The sequence below is a fragment of the Erpetoichthys calabaricus genome, chromosome 2 (genome assembly GCF_900747795.2).
Source record: "Erpetoichthys calabaricus chromosome 2, fErpCal1.3, whole genome shotgun sequence".
Taxonomy (NCBI): domain Eukaryota; kingdom Metazoa; phylum Chordata; class Cladistia; order Polypteriformes; family Polypteridae; genus Erpetoichthys; species Erpetoichthys calabaricus.
In genome coordinates, this window is record NC_041395.2 from 95,765,981 (window position 1) to 95,790,451 (window position 24,471).

At 37.9% G+C, this 24,471-nt stretch overlaps 1 protein-coding gene across 3 annotated transcripts in view; it reads right to left on the bottom strand.

The window, feature by feature from the left end:
- Nucleotides 1–24,471, bottom strand: part of csgalnact2 (chondroitin sulfate N-acetylgalactosaminyltransferase 2) — a 54,075-nt gene that overhangs the window by 16,035 nt on the left and 13,569 nt on the right. For all 3 annotated transcript variants that reach the window (XM_051922812.1, XM_028794173.2, XM_028794174.2), the window contains exons 2-3: nucleotides 16,404–17,583; nucleotides 432–648 (exon numbers count right to left, since the gene is read on the bottom strand). In XM_051922812.1, the coding sequence (XP_051778772.1) occupies nucleotides 432–648; nucleotides 16,404–17,052 (866 nt within the window). In that variant the 5' untranslated portion in view covers nucleotides 17,053–17,583. The remainder of the gene's footprint in view (nucleotides 1–431; nucleotides 649–16,403; nucleotides 17,584–24,471) is intronic.

Sequence of the window (24,471 nt, forward strand, 5' to 3'; positions counted from 1 at the left end):
TCATCCAGGTTAGCCTCTGTCTGGTTAATCTGGTTACTTACTGACTGGGATGTCCATTCAAGTACATTCTTCATTTTCATAGGTCATTCCCTAATTACACCATTTCAATTAGGTGTATCATTTGAACTAATGAAATAACTATTCAACAAAAAAGGATGAATATACCTTGCAGGATCGTTTTTACAGCAGAAGCACCCTTTCAGGAGCTTGCCACTGTAATTCCAAATGACCCTTATCCAAAGTGACCCAAAACGTTTTAGAAATTGAAAAAGTCCTGCCTAGAAACAACGGGTCTTTTAAGTGCTATAAATCAGACATAAATCAAATATGTTTGTACTTAAAATTTAAACCACTTGTACATACATTACAAAATACAGTACAAGAAACTTTCTAGATAATGAGATAATAACTTTGCTGAATAAAATATTCACCTGAAATTTTGCATAAACCGGGCAAAGGCCTCAGTTCTCCCAGACAGTGGGACAACTATGTTTATGATGATGTTTGCAGTATCTATGGCAGCACTTCTAACTTTCATTAGGGGTCCAAATGGTCTGAAGAGAGTAACATGCCAATATTTGTCAGAGTTTTCCTTTTTATAAAAGAGATCATACTGTGTTCCCTTATCCTTCTCTGTACGGTACAGACCTGGGGAAATCAAACAAACAAAAACAGATTCAATGGATCATTTCTAGAAAGCCACAATTATTACAAAGTTAAAACCCAGTAAGAACAGAATAACCAAATACAGTACTCTTTAGTTCACTCAGAAAATCATCCATCCATCTTGTTATTCCATTCAGTTAAAAAGACTGTAATGAGGCAAACTAGAAGCCAAAGAACAAACCTAAAAGGGGCATAAGTGCATTGCTGGGCACACATAAGCTCACACTCTCACAGAGCCAATTAACATTTGTAAGCAGCCTAATCTGCCTGCCTTTGGGATGTAGAAGGAAAAAATATTCAAATTAAACATTGTGTGTGGACTGGGATTTCAAATTACCATTCTGTGTTGCAAAACAGTGTGCCACCTCCATATTACAGAGTGATCCTTCTATCTATTTTGTGTTTCTGCTTTATGCAACTCCGACTCACAGGAACTAGGAACTATCCCAGCACCATCAAGAGCAAGGAAATACTTTTTATTTGAATGAAAAATATAGCTGCAGCCTTTCAAGTATGTTAGTAGGACTGGAAGTTGGACAACAGTCGCCAGTTATGCACTACAACCACCAATAGGTCAAACACTATTGTGGCCAGCAAAAAACTCAATTGGGCCATTTGAGTTATTTTGAACCCAAGTTAAATATAAGGGTGACAAACCTTATAAATACCAAAAGCACCAGTTGTGGTGGTGTTGGGAGAACACTTGGGATTTTTCTATTTTTCTAAGCCATTACAGGAGCATTTCCACAAGAGGGAGCTACAGGCTGCCCAGATTAAAATCTGTGATAATATTATTATTAATGCTTAAAACATGAATGCTTTAAAAAGTATCTAGTTATGATGAAGTAGTTTGTAGAAAAAGGCAGAGATGGCAGTTGTTTGATACAGTTCATTCGAAAGGAGTCAGAGCTCATTCTAATGAAGGTCCTCCCATATTAAGTGTTAAAGCATTTATCTGATAATTTATTTAATCACGGAAAAATTTACTATTTACTTGTTATTTTCTGTGTAAGGCCTTTATTATAACAAAGTACATGAGGAGAACAACATTTACTTGCGTTTTGATATTTCACGTAGACCAGCAAATTGCCTACACTATTTTGCCCACAGAAGGACAGACTAAATGGCTTGCTCAGGGTCACAAATTTAAACTACTTATGAAATGACCTGGACTAGACTGTCACATGATTTCACTATAAAAAAGACATGGAAGAATGGCAAGATCATTTACTCTTTTGATTTATTTGGAAAATTCACCCTGTGTCATTTTGTCAGTCTTTTCTTGGTAATTTTGGCTGTTTTCCTATAATCTGTTATTTCTTTGCAATGTAAGCAATTTTTATTTACTGTATGCATGTTTAGGTCTGTTTTGCTATTTTGCTTGTTTGTTTGTTTACAAGACTGCATTTTTACATATTAGTAGCTAGTTAAAAATGCTAGGAAAGAAGCAATCTCAAGAGTACAATGCAGGGCTGCCATTTAACATTTTATTCTGTTTTCTGTAACAGTCTCTCTGCTGGTGCTCACATTTCTGGTGACTCAGCAGAACATTTTGTGCATTTTAATTTTTTTTTTTATGCCTCCTGGTTAGGACACCCATGTCCTCTCTTGAGGTTTTGCTGTATAATTGCTGACAGCTTGCACTACAATTTTCTTTAAAAAGTAGATAGTTATGATGAAGTAGTTTGTGGAAAAAGGCAGCGATGGCAGCAGTTTGATACAGTTCATTCGAAAGGAGTCAGAGCTCATTCTAATGGAGGTCCTCCCATATTAAGTGTTAAAGCATTTATCTTTTGAGAGAAAAGAGAAAAAAAAACATACAATACTTATTTATATTGTGTTTATAGCTTTCATAAACACTGGCAGATACAGTTGTTAACACTAGAATTACCAGAGCCTACGAAAAAACTCGTATATCCGGCCCACCTTAAATCGCTTCTTAAAACCTTTCTCACCTCTCCGCCAGCGTCTTTTGTCATCTAAATGTACTGATAAAGACAAGCTGCCAGCAGCCGGCTATTCCATCCCCCCAACGACTTAGAACGTAAACAGGCTTTTCCCAGCTCTTGCCTTGATTGATTACCTGGGAGTGAAGTGGAGTTTTAGAGTAGAAATAATAAGATTGTTATTTGAAACACACGCATTTCATATGTGTTGCATTTCTACAGTAATCTGTGTAAACACATTGTTAAAACACAAACGTGTTATATATTCTAGTAGCAATTGACAAAATGTAGGCATAAACTATATAATGTATGAAGCCTGAAGTCCAAATATCAAAGAAACACTTTCACAAAAAGTACAAAAAAAAGCCACCGCCAAAAAAACCCGCCTTAGTGTGAGACATTGACATGACTTAACTATCACTGCTTCCGTGGCGCAACAGTATCAGTCACTGACTGGGAATCAGAAGGTCATGAGTTCGATCCTGCACAACTCCCATTTCAGAAGTGTTCTTATTTTCACTATTTTAGAATAAAAAGATACATTTGATTTCAGTCTGTAACAGCTGGTGTAATTTATGATATTTGTAAAGGTTAGCTTTATTTTTTTAAAATTCACTTTTCATTGTCTCAGTCGCGTTCAGGATCCATCCCTACCGCCCCCCACCTGACACTGCTGTTTTTACATAAAGACGCGCTGATTTAGTGTGCGCAAGAACATGCAGGTGGCCAGTTGCTGAGTGCTACAACGCACATTTTAAAAAAAGAAAGAGACAAATATATGTGACGTTTTGAAGAAATCATTTTATGACGCGAATAGTACCAATCAGAAAACATCGTCGAAGTAATGCAATATTATTTGAAAACGAACAGCGTCAGGTTGGGTGTGAAGTTATACTGGCGCTGTTTGAGTCAGATCAGAAGCTGAATAAGCTGAAAAAGCTCCTGTTCTGACTCTAAGTAAAAAAGCATGAATTAATCAACAGAAATAACCGCGATTGACATTTTAAAGTTAACGATTTACAGTGCATACCAAGTTATAAATTCAATGTCCGTTTGAGGAAAAAAAAAACACTTTCTTCAAAGCTGGGAATCGAACTCGCGTCTCTGTGTCACAGTAAGGCAGTGGTGCTCCAAGTCAGCAAACCGTCCTTATAACTTATTTTTTTTCAAGATCCATAACACACAGACAGACAGAGCACTGTGTAATACAGAGACAGACAGGCAGAGATATACAAAAAAACAGGGAAGGCACATGTACTGAAAGAAAAAGCACTGAATAAGCTCACCCGCTCTATATCACCCGTCCCCCCGATCTGACTCTCTAAGTAACAGCGCAAGTACAGACACAAATCAAGTGCATGTGTGTACTGTATAATATTAACAAAAGAGCAGCTTACTACTGAAAACGGCAAATATAGGAGTGAGTGGGGATCGAACCAGTACTCTTGATCACACTTGGTGATATCGATCGCGGTTATTTCTGTTGATTAATTCATGCTTTTTTACTTAGAGTCAGAACAGGAGCTTTTTCAGCTTTTTCAGCTTCTGATCTGACTCAAACAGCGCCAGTATAACTTCACACCCAACCTGACGCTGTTCGTTTTCAAATAATATTGCATTACTTCGACGATGTTTTCTGATTGGTACTATTCGTGTCATAAAATGATTTCTTCAAAACGTCACATATATTTGTCTCTTTCTTTTTTTAAAATGTGCGTTGTAGCACTCAGCAACTGGCCACCTGCATGTTCTTGCGCACACTAAATCAGCGCGTCTTTATGTAAAAACAGCAGTGTCAGGTGGGGGGGCGGTAGGGATGGATCCTGAACGCGACTGAGACAATGAAAAGTGAATTTTAAAAAAATAAAGCTAACCTTTACAAATATCATAACTTACACCAGCTGTTACAGACTGAAATCAAATGTATCATTTTATTCTAAAATAGTGAAAATAAGAACACTTCTGAAATGGGAGTTGTGCAGGATCGAACTCATGACCTTCTGATTCCCAGTCAGTGACTGATACTGTTGCGCCACGGAAGCAGTGATAGTTAAGTCATGTCAATGTCTCACACTAAGGCGGGTTTTTTTGGCGGTGGCTTTTTTTTGTACTTTTTGTGAAAGTGTTTCTTTGATATTTGGACTTCAGGCTTCATACATTATATAGTTTATGCCTACATTTTGTCAATTGCTACTAGAATATATAACACGTTTGTGTTTTAACAATGTGTTTACACAGATTACTGTAGAAATGCAACACATATGAAATGCGTGTGTTTCAAATAACAATCTTATTATTTCTACTCTAAAACTCCACTTCACTCCCAGGTAATCAATCAAGGCAAGAGCTGGGAAAAGCCTGTTTACGTTCTAAGTCGTTGGGGGGATGGAATAGCCGGCTGCTGGCAGCTTGTCTTTATCAGTACATTTAGATGACAAAAGACGCTGGCGGAGAGGTGAGAAAGGTTTTAAGAAGCGATTTAAGGTGGGCCGGATATACGAGTTTTTTCGTAGGCTCTGGTAATTCTAGTGTTAATTAATTTATTCACTTTCAGTCTTCTTTTCTTGTTTGGATCACGCTTGTGACCAGGACGTTCTAACCTTAGCTGCTGCTTTTGGTAAATTCCCAGAGCCTCCTGAGCCATTTGAGTGATATAACTCATCCAGTGTTTTTTTTCTAGGTGTTCAACCAGGAGGGTTCTCTCTCTTAAACCTAACAAGGTAAGTGCCCAGGGGACATCCTAACTACTTGTGTAAACCAGTTCCACTGACTCCTACTGATCTGGAGAATCAGTAGCTTGACTGTGCGTTCCTCTCAAATTGCAGAGCTTTTACAACCCGTCATGGACAGTGAGGCCGGCAACCCTGCACAGGAAACTTATTTTGATGCTGTGTACTTGCAGTTTCAGTATTACTAGACCATGATACACAATTACAGTCCTGGAGGTTTGCAATGCCTTTAAGTTTTCATTCCAACCAGTTTCGTAATTAGAAGTTAGGCCTAAGGGACAAAAAACTTGGTATTTAATTATATTGCTTGTTGGCGTTTTCATTCTTCCAAGATAAAAATTGTATACTTTTGTTTTCTGTTAACTTAATCCATATGTTTTGTGGTCCTTCCCTTTTCTTATTTCAAAACATTTTATTAGCAGATACTTCATAATGCATGTATAAAGGTTTAAATGGAAGCATATTAGCTGGAGAGCTGGTGGTTCCTTTGTCATTTGCAGTTGCAGCCTTTCATCACTCAATGCCATTTTACTAGGTGTCTGTTCTGGTTGTCCTTGATTGTCATTATTAGGGTAGGATTAAGGAAGCGGACTACACAGAAAAAAGCAAAATAACAGGAGTTTAACATGTGAGAATTAAGCATTTAAAGTTTTCACCAAAACTGAAATATTTAGAAATGTCATAAAGTAAAAATAATACTGTTGTGCTTTTCTGAAAGCAGGAGAAAAAGACCAATCATTTAAAGGAGATCAGTTATCACTACTTATTATGAAACTGGATGGTACAAAAGCCTGCAGCCACATTTGTTCCCCAGGACTGAGTACAGGAACGAATGGTCTAATGTGTTCTTCAATTGCACAACACATGACGTGGTCCATGGCACCTGTATGCTGCTATTCACGTTTATAGCTTCATATTACAACTGGGAGCCTTCAGCATTCTGTGCAGTTGCTTGTTTTCTGCAGGATATGTAATTCACATACACATTACTAAAGCCATGGATGATCATTTTACTAAAGGAGCTGCTGCTTGTTAAGCTGTTATTTCATATAGTTTAAAATACTAAACTGGGAAATGTGCCATTCAAAAAAAGGGGAAAAAAAACCTTTTGTTTACACAGCCTACAGTCAATCATATGTAAACACTTGAACATTTTGGGTTGTCCCTGCCAAGCATTTTAATTTAACCAAGAGAAATTCCTTTGTGTTCTGTTGTGCAAATACCAACAGCCAACGGCTGTTAAAATTTAGTATGGCCAAAGGTAATAACGAAAAGTATTCCATCTATCAGTGGGTGCAGGAGTATAACAAAAAACAGTATATGATGGCAGAAGTTCCTTTAGATTAACTTAACAGAGGGAAATTAAGTCAGAAATTAGTTATTTCTGACAAAAAGAAACTGAAATATTTAAAAACAGCCCACACACATGCCCATTATTCTGAGAACAAGCATATGCTTTCCATCTCATCAGATAGACGTGTTGCACACTGTTGCCTCACACATCCAGGAAATTGAGTTAGAATTGCAGCCTAGTTATGGTCTGTGTGGAGCTTCCTCATTTTTTTCTCAGGTTCCGTATGCATGCTTCATTAAATGAGCAATGCTAAATTGCCCTGGTTTGTAAGTGAATCCTGCTTTGGCTTATTTCTCTGTCCAAAGTTACTTCCTGCCTTGTGTTTAATGCTGTCAGGATAACTTTGGCTTTCCACACCTCTTATATATTGGAATTAGGAGCATTAGAAAATGTGTGGATGTTGGCTTGAATGGCTGTGTGATCCAGATTGAGTCACAAGAAATGCAATGTAAAGGCAGCAGAGAAAATAGGTAAAATGAAGGCCTTTATTTGCAGCAGAAAAATATCTATTGAGAGAAAGATTTCCATAATGATTCTGCTTTATTACAATGAAGAGAATACTGTGGAACAAAGCAGCTTGTGATGGCGTGTGCTACGTCCATCCAATATTAACTGCTTGTTGGTGGTAAGTTGGTCAGACCTCTTGAAGAAAGGAGCAGCGCTAACTTAAAACTGCTTCTCAAATGCCTTTAGTGGCTGATGTGCAGTGATGTTTTTGTATTTGAGAAGCATCTAGGTGAATGTAACAGCTGAAACAGATGTTTACTTTAAAAAGAGATAAATGATGCATGTAAAAAAAAAAAGATTCCAAGAGTAAAGGAGGAAAATATTGGCTTACTTTCAAAGAAAAGAAATAATTCACAGTGCACTATGCTGCCATGCAATTGGTAGGCTGTGCTTCTCCGGTTTGTATTTTTTGTTGCAGCTCTGTTTCTTAAACTGGGTGGTTCAGTCAAACAAACTGTCTCCAATTCCTAAGCTCATAATAATTTTACTTGTTTCCTTCTTTCTCTGGTGCCGTTTAGTTAAATCATTGTGCTTAATTGTAAAGGTCAGCTAGTTATTTTAAACTTTTCCATCGACTACAGGCTAAGCAGCATGCTGACTAAATAACAAAATCTAAGAAAACTCAGCAAGACAGTAAGTCGGTAAGTAAAACTGAGAGGAAATGACAGAAACACAATTTAACAATGAAACATAATATAATGAAGCTAATTGGGATTTATACTACAAAAGTTAGCTCCTCTGATAATACAGAGTTGACGTATATGCAAATCAGTAAAACAGAAAAGAAGTAGAAAGAAACTCTTCTACTTACGAACCGACATGCCATAGGGGACTATTTCAGCTGGTCTTGGAAAAGACTTGATTGTATGGAATGTTATATGCTTTTAATAAATTCAATAAAAAAAAGAAAAAACCTTTCAAATTTTAATGTGGTGAGCTGTTAAGAAGCAGCATATTATACCCTGGCCACTGAATTGGAAATAACTGCCCACACAACTTCATAAGATTTTCCTGAAACTGGAGTATGCAGAGACTTCCCAGAGTCCTTGCACATAAATAAAAAAAAAAAATAAAGTGATCATATTGCTTGTAGCACATTAGCAGTGCTATACTGTATTTAAGGTAGAAGTTCAGTGTGAGGCACAGAAATATTATACAGCACGTGTTCAGAAAAAGAGGACATGGCTGTGGCTACTGTGAACAAATACCCACACCAAGAAATGTAAATGTTAATGATTAAAATAGCTTACTTTGTCTCTAATTAGCTGACCCATTTCAATACATAGCATTAAACCACTTGTTATGTTTAAACTGCTCACAGCTCAAAGGACAGACTAAGACAGACTAAGTGGCTTGCTCAGGATCAGAAAGTGCTTCAGTGGTGAGAATTGCACTGGGAACCCTGTAGTTTAGAGTGTTCCTCCCAAGTCATTACGCCACATTACCTGCTGATTTTGTTCTTTGGGCCTGTCCACATTGAACATACAAGTGACGCAACTGCCTGAGGCACTGCAGAAAGTTTGCACCTTGAACTCTGTTATAACTGATTCTACAGTATATATACTGTAATGTTGCCAAGATAAAACAATACCTAGCAATGTTTTTATTGCTTCAATAGATTTTCAAAATAAAGATAATGTATTAGATTTACTTTAATGCCACCTTCTAAATGTAAACAAACTATTATTATTAGCAGATATCTTTAATAGAGGCAGACAGCACAGATAGCCTTTGCTATTTTCTGACAACACAATATTAAATATGTTTAATTAGTGCTAGTTTCATGGACAAATTATATGTCACATTTTCAATTTATTATTGATGTGAAAGGTACATAATCTAGAGTTTAAAAAAAAATACAATTCTAAATACACAATGGACATTTGTTTGGCCCATAAACAGAAAAGAACACCACCTGGAATTTTTGGTTCATATAAAAACTTTAGTCCAGGTGAGTTTCAATGTGCTGGATATAAACAAAGGAAAATGACGAAAACAATTGCAAAACCGATGAGGAAACTAAAATTGTGAACAGCTCTTTACAAATATATTATTACTAACAAAAAGCGAGAAATGCTTCATGACATTCCAGCAACTTGTCAAAGTCAAGGCAATGCAATTGGGGATCACTCCCTTTTGTTATTTTATCTTTTTGTCTACTCCAGTCAGGGAATGTCTGACATGAAGAAATGGAAGCCACCAGGAGACGGAAGCCCTGACATGCATGCAGTGACCCTGAGCTGGAGGAGTTCAGAAGAGGAAAGGAAGAATATGACTCAAATATAACTTATTTACTTTATAAACGTATGGTCATGGTGGGATATTCTTTAAAGTAGTGAAAACGTAGAACAGCACTTAATCCTGAATATTTGTTTTATACCACCAGAAAGCATTTGTGAGAAATATAATAAGGTTTTCTCTGTAAATTCTAGAATAGTGAATTCAAAACTCACAGAAAGATGTTGTTTTTGCCCGATATTAATGTTACATCTCAAATTCTAAATTCTTATGTACACAATACCACCAGCTATTTTAATGTTTTTTCAATCTGATCTTCTTGGCAATGATGCCATATCACGTATCATTTGTCACAACTAAGATAAATTCTTTTTGTTGGTATGCTCAATTTTCAAAATGTTGGCATGCTCAAATTTTCAATTTGTATTACAACTCAGTTCCCAGTTTTCTACCTACTCTTACCAGTCATTTCTTACACATTTCAGATTTCTTGCAGCAGTTTGTTCATTTTTAACAAGTTTTCATAGTAATTAACTTTCCAAAGATGCGGTTATTGCCTTTTGCAATGTGCAACAGAAGCTCATTCAGTAAATGTTGATCTTACAAAATATTACATATTCCTGTGGCCCCAGCTAACCTTAACTCATACCTATTAAACTACACCTACTTTTTAATTTATATTAACTTGAGCTTTGTAATAAAGTTTTTATGACATAAAGCATTCCAAACTAGAAATGTGAGGCCATGAGTTATGGAAGAAAAAACCTGCTTCCTTAGCACAGCACTCTATGACACTCCACTGAAAGTTAATCTGCTTTTTTTCCTTTGGGTTGATGGGAGAATGACTATGCTTAACAGTACTGGCTACCTACCTATAATTGACCCAGATTGACATTTAATTCAAATTATTTATAGGTTTAGCTCATTCTGATGCCATTCTATATGATCATATATTGTATGCTATAACATTGGGGTGGGCCAGAGTAGCTGCTGTTTTTTTGCTCAGGCCACTTTCTTAATTAGTAGCTACTCACTGCTGCCAATGGAAGACAGTGACTTTGCCTTCATTTTTATTGACTTGCTATTTAAGATTCAGAGGTGTTCATTTTCTCAGCCTCCAAAGAAAGATGAGATGTAAAGCAGGCTGACAGACTGCTAGCTAACACAGGCATCTCAAGCACTACTGGAGGGCAACCGTTTTTACTAACAATTTCTTATTAGAAGCCAAATTTTGTTTTTAATGAAACTCATTTTTTAATTCTAGGACTACTTTGTGCTCTCATTTTCGTATACCAGACATTTAACTATTGCTATTTGTTTTACTGAGAACACTACCAAAATGTTTTGTGGACAAGAGCAGATCAATAATTCTCAGATGCTCACTTTTTTCTTTTTAAATATTTTACTGTAACATAGCAAGATGCAGAGGACAGGAAGATATGGAAACAGATGATCTGCTGAGGCAACCCCTAATGGAAGCAGCTGAAAGAAGAAGAAGATTGAAACATATAATGTACACACAAGTGATAATTATCTGCTCACTCGCTTTGCATGTTATTATTGTTTGGCTGCTGGTTAAGAAAGAAAAAAAAAACACAAGTAATTGAGGGTCTTGAATCTTAAAACTAAAGTCAATTAAAATTAAGGAATAAGATGTCTGTTCCAATAACACCAATAATTGCTCACTAATAAAGAAAGTGTGTGGAAATAAAACCTGCAGTCACGGTGGCATTTCAGAATCGGGGTTTGACACTCCTGCTATAAGAAGATGCTATTTACATTTTTTAAATGACTTTCACATATACTATTCTGTTATTTTAAGGATATGTTCTTTTTTGTCCCCTACATTGGGTCTACAAAAATGTCAGGACATTAACTCACTCATGCGTGAATAATTTAAAACATTCATATTTCACAATCTGTGGATACAAAACACTACAAATAAAGTAGTAATGCAAAAATAATAAGACCCTTCACACTTCCCTTTCTCTATGCCTCCTACCTTTAATCTTGCCAAGTGAACTCTTATCTGTATTGTGCCCGATTCCAAGTTCCCTAAACCAATGACCATTGGCCTCTTTTTAATACCCAATCCCTGGGCTACTTCCAAGGTCACTTCTGGCCTCCTCCGAGTCAGGCCTAGCCCTACAAAACCCCTGGGGTAGTCTACCAAGCACTCCCTCTGACAACCCTAGGTATTCCTGCCAGACTGCTGGCTTATTTGTAACCAATGGGCCAGATAAGTAAGCCCTCAATAGCAGCCTCTCGCTGCCAAGCAGTTACAGGGCTGGGTGAGGATGAACTCCTTTATTGTACATCTTTCACTGTTTTTTCACTATATGAATATCCCTTGAATAACCAAGGAATGCTTTTTACTACAATTCAACCTCGTTATGGGTGCCCTACTGTCTGGGATGTGTTCCCTTGACTGTTGATAGAAGCCCTGATGCACCTTTAAAAAGTGTACTTGATTTTATGTTTATTTAAAATAGCTATACAACTCCATATACTGTAACTATTTTTCTTAAAATAATCTAATTGAAGTGGTTAAACATAGAGACAGTGATAAATACCATATGGAACCTGTAATACATTCATTTTTTTGTTCATTCTATGTGTTAAAAATACCATACTGTGTTTTTAAATCAATAACTACTTCTTTATCAATATAAACGTATACACACGCTTGCACTCACTCACTCACTTCTTGCAAATGATTAATTCAGCAAGGGTTTTAACCACTTGCACAACTACAGCTTAGTGGAGAGGAAAAAAATAGCATTAAATCTCATTATTCATAATGGAGTTCTGGATCATGAAAATTCTTTAAGCATTTTATTTTTTTTTTACCCAAATTGGAGATTGTGGAAATTTGACTTATTCACTTCTGAATAAACAGTAACAAAGCACAGAACATTAAAACTATTTAGTTGATCTAATGAATTTGGATATCAGCATTAGTTTTAGAAACGTAGTTTGGAAAGTTTTGGTTTTTAACAAAAGTGGTTTTAGATGTCAAACAAATGACCTGCTGGTACATCAGGGATTTGATTGTTCCCAACCCTGTTAATAAACCATCACTGTTGTTACGTTGCTTCAGATAAAAGCATCTGTTAAGTGAATAAATGTAAATTTTAAACACTTAACAGTTTAAAAAAACGTCTTCCTGTATGGAATTACAAACAGGCACTACCATAATTCATTTGCAAAAGAATCATGCAGGCACATTTGGCCTAGCAATACAGTATACCTTTCTGTTGAAAAAGGTGATTAAACTTTTACATTCAAGATGCCTTTCTTTACTGAAATATGTCAAAAACTGCAATCTCAATATATAATTACTTTTATTCTACAATGTATTCAAATTCTACAAGTATTTTTTTTCTATAATTACTTTTATTCTACAATGTATTAAAATTCTACAAGTATTTTTTTTCTATTTAACTTTTACCAGTTGCATATACGTAAATTTGATTGCATTCTAGACGGTCTCTTTTCAGTGAATATAACATTGTTGTGAATGACACGTCACATCATTACTGACAAAGTGCTGACTGCTCATTACCCTACATACTGTGAATTTCCTTTTGTGCAGCATATGGGATCTTCACCAGACAGTCATTGGGTAATTAGAATCCTCTATGCTGATTATAAAAAGTCAATTACTTCCTGAATTTGTGGGTAAAAATTGATGGGATTTCTTTTTAATTTACTAAATTGAACAAAAAATTGTGCATTTTGTTGCTGTTGCTTTCAGTATGGCTGGACTCCAGCTTCTGCATTTATTACAGTAATCAGTTACGCTTCTCCCTGAACTCGGGTCATAAAGCCTTTACATATGCCTTGCAGAAGTGACCAGTATCCACTTATACTAGAGGTGCCTAGCTCATTTTTCATTTATAACTTGCTCATCTATCACGAAAGAACTAGTTGTTTACATTTTTATCTTAGAAAATTTGTGCTCTGAGTGGAAGGGTGTATTTTAATTTCTAACAAACATTCAGACTTACATTGAACTAGTGCGACAAATATATTTACATAAATGTAAATTTCAATGTAATCATTTTTAAATTCATGACCAGAGAACAATCTTCTAGTGTCCACTAAATGTAGCGTTTGATGCATGTTGATTAGCACCACAGTAAGAATTTCACTGTACTCTGTACATGTGAATAGAGACCCTACAAACCTAATGTACCTTCATATATAATTAAGGACTCTTTACAGTATCTGCAGAGAGGGCCCAGCAACTGTTCCTTTGCGTTGCATTTTTTTCCAAAAAACATGTAAACAGTGTTGCATTTTTTTAGCATGAAAAATTACATTTTTATTAAATCTATATATTGAAAATAATAATATGAAACAAACAATAATAACAAAAATAATAATAACAGAAATAATAATACTACTAATGATGCAAAAACAGTATATAATCTCAAAATTAGTCCTTTGTGTGGTAAATCTTAAAGCATGGTGAAAGGCACGATCAAAGGTCACAGTCAGGACAGTAATAGTGTGTTTCTTTTTGGATTTTCTTTCCAGATTTATCAGTTTTTGAACAGCACACTGGCACAGGTACAAGTTGGATTCTGTTTTAGGTATATAATCAGTAATATGTCTACCAATAAGATGCTCTGGATTGATCAGCAATGTGCTGGGTCGACCAAGTCTCTTTAGACGGGGTGTGGACGGTGGATGTGCGACAATGATTTGTTCTACAAGCTGGCATGTAAAGTTTTCATGAGATACAGTTTTGTCAGCTTTTGTTTGTATAACACGAATGCATTCCAAACGCATTATTCCACCAGATGACAAAATATCTTTTTGTAGCATTTCTTTTGTTGCCTCTGCATAACGGAATAGAAAATCAATTCTTGATCCATATGATTTATGCCACCAATTGTGCTATTGTAGTCAACCACAGCATAGCACAGCAGGCTACGGAACCGGCTTGTTGCCTTTTGACTGTACGGTGACTGCAGCTGTATTATGTACAGTGCTAAGAAGACAAACATCTTTCTTGTCCTTCATTTCAGCACAAGCAATTTACCCTTTTGCCAAGCTGCTAGCACACAATGTTGTAATTCACGTCTGCCAAAGTCTTCAGGCATGCCACGACGGTTGGGACACACTGTTCCATATGCGTCAGTCCTTGCAGCAAAATGTCAAATTGCTCTAGCGAAGTACAAAAATTGTCCATGGTAACCTTGATCCAGCAGAGCATCTATCAAAGTTGGCATCAATGACGTAGCAATGCCATGCTGATTGTATTTTGGATCAAATGTTGTCCCTTTCCCTGCGTACAGAACCAAATTCCAAATGAATCCCGTTTTAGATTCACAAAGCTCATAAAGCTTTATGCCAAATTTTGCTCTTTTTGACACAATGTACTGTTATCCATGACAGTATGCCCTTATAAGCCATGCGACTTTTATCGATGCTGACATCATGGTGCGGAATGTAAACGCTCCAAAATTTTACTACAATCACCTGGTATATCTTCCAAAGTTTCTTCATTTTGGGTGCTGGATGGGTATTCTCATCACAATCTTCATTGTTGGTAAAGTGCAGGTATTTTATAATTAGTGAAAACCTACACTCAGACCTAATTTCTCCAAAGAATGGCAGCACTTTTATAGCCTGAGTGATTCTCGGTTCTAACGCTTACGCAAGACGCATCTGCACAGTTGCCTGAGTGACACTCGGGACTAACGCTTTTAGCATGGTTTTCATAGTCCAAGTAACGCTCTGGTCCAATGCTAAGGAGGTTAATTTATGGATGAAAACTCTACCTTTGTCTATATTAACAATCATCAATTGAAGATGGTAAAGTAACAAATACTACCACAAAGGTAACTAACTATTGCTCTGTGTGAATGGCTGTCAGACCTTGGCTGTTAAATTACCGGCATGTGTGGTGGAAGCATGTTTGTTCAAGATATTCCTGAGATAATTACATAGAATGCCTCAAGGAATGTACAGCAGCTGACACACACTCGCAGACCTTGGATGTAGCTACAGAAGGGCAACAACATACAGGTAAGACTAACAACAACTATACTATAAAGACTAACTGACGTGTATATTATATATATATATATATATATATATATATATATATGCATCAATATAGTAATATTATATTATACCCATACTAATTGGTATTGGCAAAATCAAATAAATGAAGCTTGTAGGATAGCTCCTCTATTGGCAATGACTGCAACAGAAGTGTTTCCCAAAAAAAGTAAATGTCACTTTTCCTCATTAAATTTGTAACAATAAATGTACAACTAAAAGTATATGCCCTTGGCTTCCAAAATATACATGACTGTAGTGGGAAAAACTTATATACCACTGTTTTTTTAATTGGGTCTTGGTTTTTAATATTTAAATCTAATTTTGGAAAATGGCTGAATTTTAAATGATTGATGTGTATACAAACTAACTGGAATGTAAAATTCGTTACACACTGTATTTTGACCTAGTTAATTAATTGGGTATGAGTAATACTAAAGTCAGTAGGTCGATCTTTTCCCTGAGAACTAGATCATCCACAGCCATGTTCTGATACAATGAGAAAATATACTAAGGAGCAGGTTTATCCCCATCCAAAAATGGGCATTAAGCCCATATCCAACAGTCTATGGTTGTTTCAAACCTCAATGACTGCATGTAATGTTATTTGGCATTCAATGTGACCAAAGAAGAATGACATATAACAGTTTAAATGACTCAGGGACCTATCATCCTCTTCACATTACTTTTGGTGAACATATTGCTTTAAATGTGAAGACATGAATAGCAGCAAACCCTTACAGTGTTTCACATGAAGTATCCCAGAATGCTTTGACTATATGTTTGCAGAAACATAAACAGTTAATAACTAAGCCACTCTCTCCATCACAATATTCATTGTTAACTGAAATTTGGAACAATAAAAAGATATAAAATGTATATGCATACCTTCAATAAAGTCATTTTCATGGTATGCATCCCTAGGAAGAATGGCTCCATTTTCATCATGCTCATCATCATCTTCATCTGGATTATTTATAACCTCAAGTCCAGCTTCAATAACCTCTGTCAGTTCATCGCGTCGGTCCTTACGTACTGATTTCTCCTCAGGATGTCTAGTAAGGCCCATCTCCAGTTGAAATACTTTGGTGGCAGTAAAGGACTCAAAGGGAACAACTGCATATTCACTTGGCAGTTTGACACCTGTACTTAACTCTGCTTTGTCTATCTGGGAGTGAAGATATTCCAAAATATCGTTTGGCTCCTGGTCTTTTGTTCCCAAATGACCCCTAACATCAGACGTTTTTTTCTCTTGCAACAATTTAAGCTTTTCACTCATTTCCTGCAGTTCTTGTTTAAGCTGTGCAATCTGACGTTTGAGGTTTGTTGCCCGGGTCATATAGCGTTCTTCTTGTTCTTGCAATAACACCTGATAGTAATCTTTACCATAGGGTTCCCCTCCAACCCCAGGCATAGATGAGCTATGATCCGGGGGCGGTGCACATTCTAACAGATATGTGAGTATTAACAGGCTGAGGAGCAAACATATCCCTAGCAGCAGCCAACGGGCCGGCAGGGTCAAGCCTCTTCTTGGCATATTTAAGCTTTAAAATGTCATTTCTTAAATCCTGGGATAATTTCCAGGTTAAAAAGTCAACATAATCAAGAGAAGGCATTGAGATTCAAAAACAAAAGGCAGAAACAGGGAACTTATCGACTTCCTACATTTTTAGATTTCAAAAACCTCAGCAGCGTTCATTAGATTATTAAAATAAATTAATTTTTGCAATGAAGATAAAGTTTCCCATTAAGGTTTCTAAATACTGATGCTCACAGAATATCATTTATAACAAAGCACTTAAAGATTTGTTGTAAGCACATTAAAGATATTCCTCTTCTACTTTTAGTTGATGTTTAAAGCTTCAGAAAAGCTAGGAATTTGAATATAAACATGGTCTGTCATCTGCATTGATAATAATGGAATGTAAAATCAAGTAGCACTTGAGTTTTATGGACTTGACATGAGTTATTTGTCACGTAGCTTCATTTTATAAGCACAGCCATCATATATACAGTGCAGTCTTGTATCAGATGAAACAAAGTCATCAGTTATGAGCAGAAGTATGACCTAAACAGAAACAAAGAATATGGTAAGTTAAAATCTCATAGAGGTTGCCTATTGTACTACCTTTACAAACCTTTCTTCGACAGATGCTTTTACATAAAGTGATTTATAAATTTCATAAGCATTATACATCCACCCGTTCATTCACTGAACCCACTTAATGAAGTTAAAATTGTGGGGAACCTCAGCTTACCCTAATACTATTATGCTTAAGACAGGAAGTAACCATGGATGGGACTCTATCACACAGGGTCAATTTTGTTTCACAGATTAATCTAACATACCAATTCACTAGGATGAAAATGTGTTCTTTGTCACACACCACGATTCTCTTGGTTTACTGACCCAATGTCATATACACATATAAATACACACACATGCATACATAATATATCTATCTCTATATTATATATTTTCACTGCATTCGTAGTCTGAGTCCCGAACTGATTGTATGGGTGGTTACCTACCAGGTAACGCATGTGGTTGGTCTGCCATTCGGCAAACATCCGCCACGGGGTCGGGACTCAGATTATGAATGCAATGAATGTAAATACTCCGATCTACAGGCTGTCAAATAAACGAACTACACGCCGTAGTGCAGCGTAAAGGGACTTCGTCTCTGACACTGACAATCAAGGTTCGATCCCAGCAAGGGGAGCAGTAGAGTGTGTAAGCCTGATGAGCTCAAATAAGGGCGAAACACATGTCGCGTACTTTTTGCATTATTTCACAGTAAACTATGCAATATATATACATATACATACACAGCACCCTCCACAATTATTGGCACCCCTGGTTAAGATGTGTTCTTAGGCTTCTAATAATTTTTATTTTCCCAAAAAACATAGGCTCACAACACAAAAAAAGAGAAAAATCCATCCATCCATTGTCTCCCGCTTATCCGAGGTCGGGTCGCGGGGGCAGCAGCTTGAGCAGAGATGCCCAGACTTCCCTCTCCCCGGCCACTTCTTCTAGCTCTTCCGGGAGAATCCCGAGGCGTTCCCAGGCCAGTCGAGAGACACAGTCCCTCCAGCGTGTCCTGGGTCTTCCCCGGGGCCTCCTCCCGGTTGGATGTGCCCGGAACACCTCACCAGGGAGGCGTCCAGGAGGCATCCTGATCAGATGCCCGAGCCACCTCATCTGACACCTCTCGATGCGGAGGAGCAGCGGCTCTACTCTGAGCCCCTCCCGGATGACTGAGCTTCTCACCCTATCTTTAAGGGAAAGCCCAGACACCCTGCGGAGGAAACTCATTTCAGCCGCTTGTATTCGCGATCTCATTCTTTCGGTCACTACCCATAGCTCATGACCATAGGTGAGGGTAGGAACATAGATCGACTGGTAAATTGAGAGCTTCGCCTTGCGGCTCAGCTCCTTTTTCACCACGACAGACCGATGCAACGCCCGCATTACTGCGGATGCCGCACCGATTCGCCTGTCGATCTCACGCTCCATTCTTCCCTCACTTGTGAACAAGACCCCGAGATACTTGAACTCCTCCACTTGGGGCAGGATCTCGCTACCAACCCTGAGAGGGCACTCCACCCTTTTCCGGCTGAGGACCATGGTCTCGGATTTGGAGGTGCTGATTCTCATCCCAGCCGCTTCACACTCGGCTGCGAACCAATCCAGAGAGAGCTGAAGATCACGGCCTGATGAAGCAAACAGGACAACATCATCTGCAAAAAGCAGTGACCCAATCCTGAGCCCACCAAACCAGACCCCCTCAACACCCTGGCTGTGCCTAGAAATTCTGTCCATAAAAGTTATGAACAGAATCGGTGACAAAGGGCAGCCCTGGAGGAGTCCAACTCTCACTGGAAACGGGTTCGACTTACTGCCGGCAATGCGGACCAAGCTCTGGCACCGATCGTACAGGGACTGAACAGCCCTTATCAGGGGGGCCGGTACCCCATACTCTCGGAGTACCCCCCACAGGATTCCCCGAGGGACACGGTCGAATGCCTTTTCTAAGTCCACAAAACACATGTAGACTGGTTGGGCAAACTCCCATGCATCCTCCAGGACCCTGCTAAGGGTATAGAGCTGATCCACTGTTCCGCGACCAGGACGAAAACCACACTGTTCCTCCTGAATCCAATCTTTAATTGAAGTACATTTATTCAATGGGAAAAAATCCCACATTAAGAAATAATTTTTTTACATGAAATAATGTGTGCCACAATTATTGGCACCCCTGCTGTTAATATTTCATACAATCCCCTTTTGTCAACAAGACAGCACTCCTATAACATTTCACAAGGTTGGAGAATACAGAGACAGGGATTTTTGACCATCCTCTCTTATGCACTCTCCTCTTCAGCTCACCCTATAGGTTTTCAAAGGGGTTGAGGTCTGGGGACTGAAATGGCCATGGGAGGAGCTTGATTTTGTGTCTGCTAAGCCATTTTTGTGTAGATTTTGCCATGTGTTTAGGGTCATTATCCTGCTGGAAGACCCAATGATGACCCATCTTCAGCTTTCTGGCAGAGGCCACCAGATTTTGATTTAAAACGTCCTGGTATTTCAAGGAGTTCATGATGCCATGCAGCCTAACAAGGGTCCCAGGGCCTTTGGAAAAGAAACAGCCCCACAGCATCACAGATCCTCCATCATACTTTACAGTGGGCATGAGGTGCTTTTCTGCATACTCATTCTTGGATTCATGCCAGACCCACTTAGAATGTTTGTTGCCAAAAAGCTCAATTTTAGTCTCATCTGACCAAAGCACACGGTCCCAGTTGAAGCCCCAGTACCGCTTAGGAAACTCCAGACGTTTATGTTTGTGATTGTAGGTGAGAAAAGGCTATTCCTTGCATGTCTCCCAAATAGCTTGTTGGCATGGAGATAGCGTCTTATGGTTGAGACTTTGCGACCCCCAAGATACTACTTATTGGTGCAGTTCTCTAACAGTGAGCTTTGGAGAATTTTTTACTTCTCTTACCATCCTCCTCACTGTGCATGGTGGCAAGATAAACTTGTGCCCTCGTCCATCCTTGTTTGTCACTGTTCCTGTTGTTTTACTCTTCTTTATTATTCCTCTGACTGTAGATACAGGCAGGTTTAGGCGAGTAGCTATTTTCTTGTAGCCATTACCCGACTTATGAAGGTCGACACCTATCTGCCTTATTTGAACGATATGTTCTCTTGTCTTTCCCATGTTGAAAAGTGGCCAAAAGCAATAGGACTCTGTGTCACGTCATATTTATACCCCAGGGACACAGGAAGTCATTAATTACTATTTAAAATTTCCAATTTACTCTGATCAACTTTAAAAACTAAACTGGAAATTACAAAAATGCTTCAATTACATTTATTTTATAGGAATTGTCAGGGGTGCCAATAATTGTGGCACACATGATTTCATATAAAAAATGTATTTCTTAATGTGGGATTTTTTTTCCTAATGAATAAATGTACTTCAATTAAAGATTGGATATTTCTCTTTTTTGTGTTGTCAGCCTATATTTTTTGGGAAAAAAAAAAATTTATTAGAAGCCCAAGAACACATCTTAACCAGGGGTGCCAATAATTGTGGAGGGCGCTGTATATATACAGTGGTGTGAAAAACTATTTGCCCCCTTCCTGATTTCCTATTCTTTTGCATGTTTGTCACACAAAATGTTTCTGATCATCAAACACATTTAACCATTAGTCAAATATAACACAAGTAAACACAAAATGCAGTTTTTAAATGATGGTTTTTATTATTTAGGGAGAAAAAAAATCCAAACCTACATGGCCCTGTGAGAAAAAGTAATTGCCCCCTTGTTAAAAAATAACCTAACTGTGGTGTATCACACCTGAGTTCAATTTCCGCAGCCACCCCCAGGCCTGATTACTGCCACACCTGTTTCAATCAAGAAATCACTTAAATAGGAGCTGCCTGACACAGAGAAGTAGACCAAAAGCACCTCAAAAGCTAGACATCATGCCAAGATCCAAAGAAATTCAGGAACAAATGAGAACAGAAGTAATTGAGATCTATCAGTCTGGTAAAGGTTATAAAGCCATTTCTAAAGCTTTGGGACTCCAGCGAACCACAGTGAGAGCCATTATCCACAAATGGCAAAAACATGGAACAGTGGTGAACCTTCCCAGGAGTGACCGGCCGACCAAAATTACCCCAAGAGCGCAGAGACGACTCATCCGAGAGGTCACAAAAGACCCCAGGACAAAGTCTAAAGAACTGCAGGCCTCACTTGCCTCAATTAAGGTCAGTGTTCACGACTCCACCATAAGAAAGAGACTGGGCAAAAACGGCCTGCATGGCAGATTTCCAAGACGCAAACCACTGTTAAGCAAAAAGAACATTAGGGCTCGTCTCAATTTTGCTAAGAAACATCTCAATGTTTGCCAAGACTTTTGGGAAAATACCTTGTGGACTGATGAGTCAAAAGTTGAACTTTTTGGAAGGCAAATGTCCCGTTACATCTGGCGTAAAAGGAACACAGCATTTCAGAAAAAGAACATCATACCAACAGTAAAATATGGTGGTGGTAGTGTGATGGTCTGGGGTTGTTTTGCTGCTTCAGGACCTGGAAGGCTTGCTGTGATAGATGGAACCATGAATTCTACTGTCTACCAAAAAATCCTGAAGGAGAATGTCCGGCCATCTGTTCGTCAACTCAAGCTGAAGCGATCTTGGGTGCTGCAACAGGACAATGACCCAAAACACACCAGCAAATCCACCTCTGAATGGCTGAAGAAAAACAAAATGAAGACTTTGGAGTGGCCTAGTCAAAGTCCTGACCTGAATCCAATTGAGATGCTATGGCATGACCTTAAAAAGGCGGTTCATGCTAGAAAACCCTCAAATAAAGCTGAATTACAACAATTTTGCAAAGATGAGTGGGCCAAAATTCTTCCAGAGCGCTGTAAAAGACTCATTGCAAGTTATCGCAAACGCTTGATTGCAGTTATTGCTGCTAAGGGTGGCCCAACCAGTTATTAGGTTCAGGGGGCAATTACTTTTTCACACAGGGCCATGTAGGTTTGGATTTTTTTTTCTCCCTAAATAATAAAAACCACCATTTACAAACTGCATTTTGTGTTTACTTGTGTTATATTTGACTAATGGTTAAATGTGTTTGATGATCAGAAACATTTTGTGTGACAAACATGCAAAAGAATAAGAAATCAGGAAGGGGGCAAATAGTTTTTCACACCACTGTATATATATATATATCTCCTCTTTAATAAAATCCCTGTGTGCATCCAGGTGTCCATGTGTGTGTGTCTTCTGGTGAAGTGCGCATGCGCGGGGCACGGTGCGATGCGAGATATTACTGTCAGAGAAAGTTACAGGCGTTTCACGGAAATACAAACCTAGTATTACTGCGAGAGGAAATTAAAGGTACATAATACAGTGACGCATATTACAGCCACATACAAGCCAGTATTACTGTCAGAGAAAATTAAAGGCATATTACCGACGCGCATGCCTGTATTACCGCCAGATAAAATTAAAGGTATATTACGGACGTACAAGCCAGCGGACGTACAAGACAGTACAAGTATTACTGTCACAGAAAATTAAAGACACACAATATACGGCGGCAGCCCACGAAGAACGGTCAGCTCAGCAATTAAACATCAACAAAAAAAAGACTGAAAGACAAAGAAAAATATGACCAACAAAAAGAATGATGTCAAAGTCCCTTGCCATTTAATATTGACGGTTCCTACTAATGTTTATGCACTACTGTTCTAGCGCCCATTATTGTAACGGGCTTAATGACTAGTATATATATAAAATCCTAAGCCTAAAAGTAGAACGATTTTATGTCATGTTTTTTGTCATGCTTTAAATCTGGCTTATTTTTAAGCCTACATATATTTGTTTGGTATCATTCTTTTCAGAATTTATCGAACTTTAATATGATGTTGTTAGATTTTAAGATTCTTATTCTGTTTTTAAATTATAAACTAAAATATCAAGAACTCACATCCCATGAGATGAGATTTTGTGCCAACAGATTTAACCATGCCCGGGGCTGGAAATAAAAGACAAAGAGTAGATGACAAAGACAGCTGCTGTACAGGGTTTTAAATTTTCGAAGCGCTGCACAAGATGTACATAAAGCAGCAGCAGCAAGCCAGCAGCTGATTGAGCAAAAAAGGAGGTTAAAAAAAAAATTTTTGTTTCCCATTGGTTTCGGAGTAGCGACCGTGTTCTCCTTAGGGTACACATACACACCAGTATTTGGCCGAGTAAATCCACAAACACTAAAACTATTACACTGAAGTTTAGTAAGGCGTACTCCTGTGACGCCAGTCGTGTAAAGTGACATCATTACAGTGACTCACTCCAACTAGTCCACAACGTTTATCTACAATTCATATAAGGCAAGAAGAGGAATACAGAATGAGAGTGTTTAAGACCTCACAAACAAAAGAGAGAAGCGTCTTTGTGATATCTTGTGTTTTACATACCATGACAGAATAGAAGAAAAACAAAAAACAAAGGGCCAAGAATATGGTTAAACTCACCATACCCATTAACAGTTCATAAAACACCGGATCCATCAGGCAGCACATTGTTGGTTGTCACAAAATGAGTCAATCATGACTGTACTGAAAGGTCTGTACAGTCTGGTGTGCCCTGCAGTTTCCAGTCTTTTAAATTGACATGGTCAAGTGATAAGCTCAGAAACATCTCGATTAATCTGACACACCTAATGACTAGGAGTCACATAATGCGAGTTCAGCTTAACATGCATAACTATTGCATTAACCGATTGGGTTTACAGACACTCGAGAGTAACCTTTAAAATGAAAATTTTACAAAAGTAAATAACACATCAGCTGTAACTGTGTTTTCGAAGTAAATAATAATCAAGGAGGATTTAAAGTGTATTAGGAAATAAAAATACTTTGTTTAGAAAATGA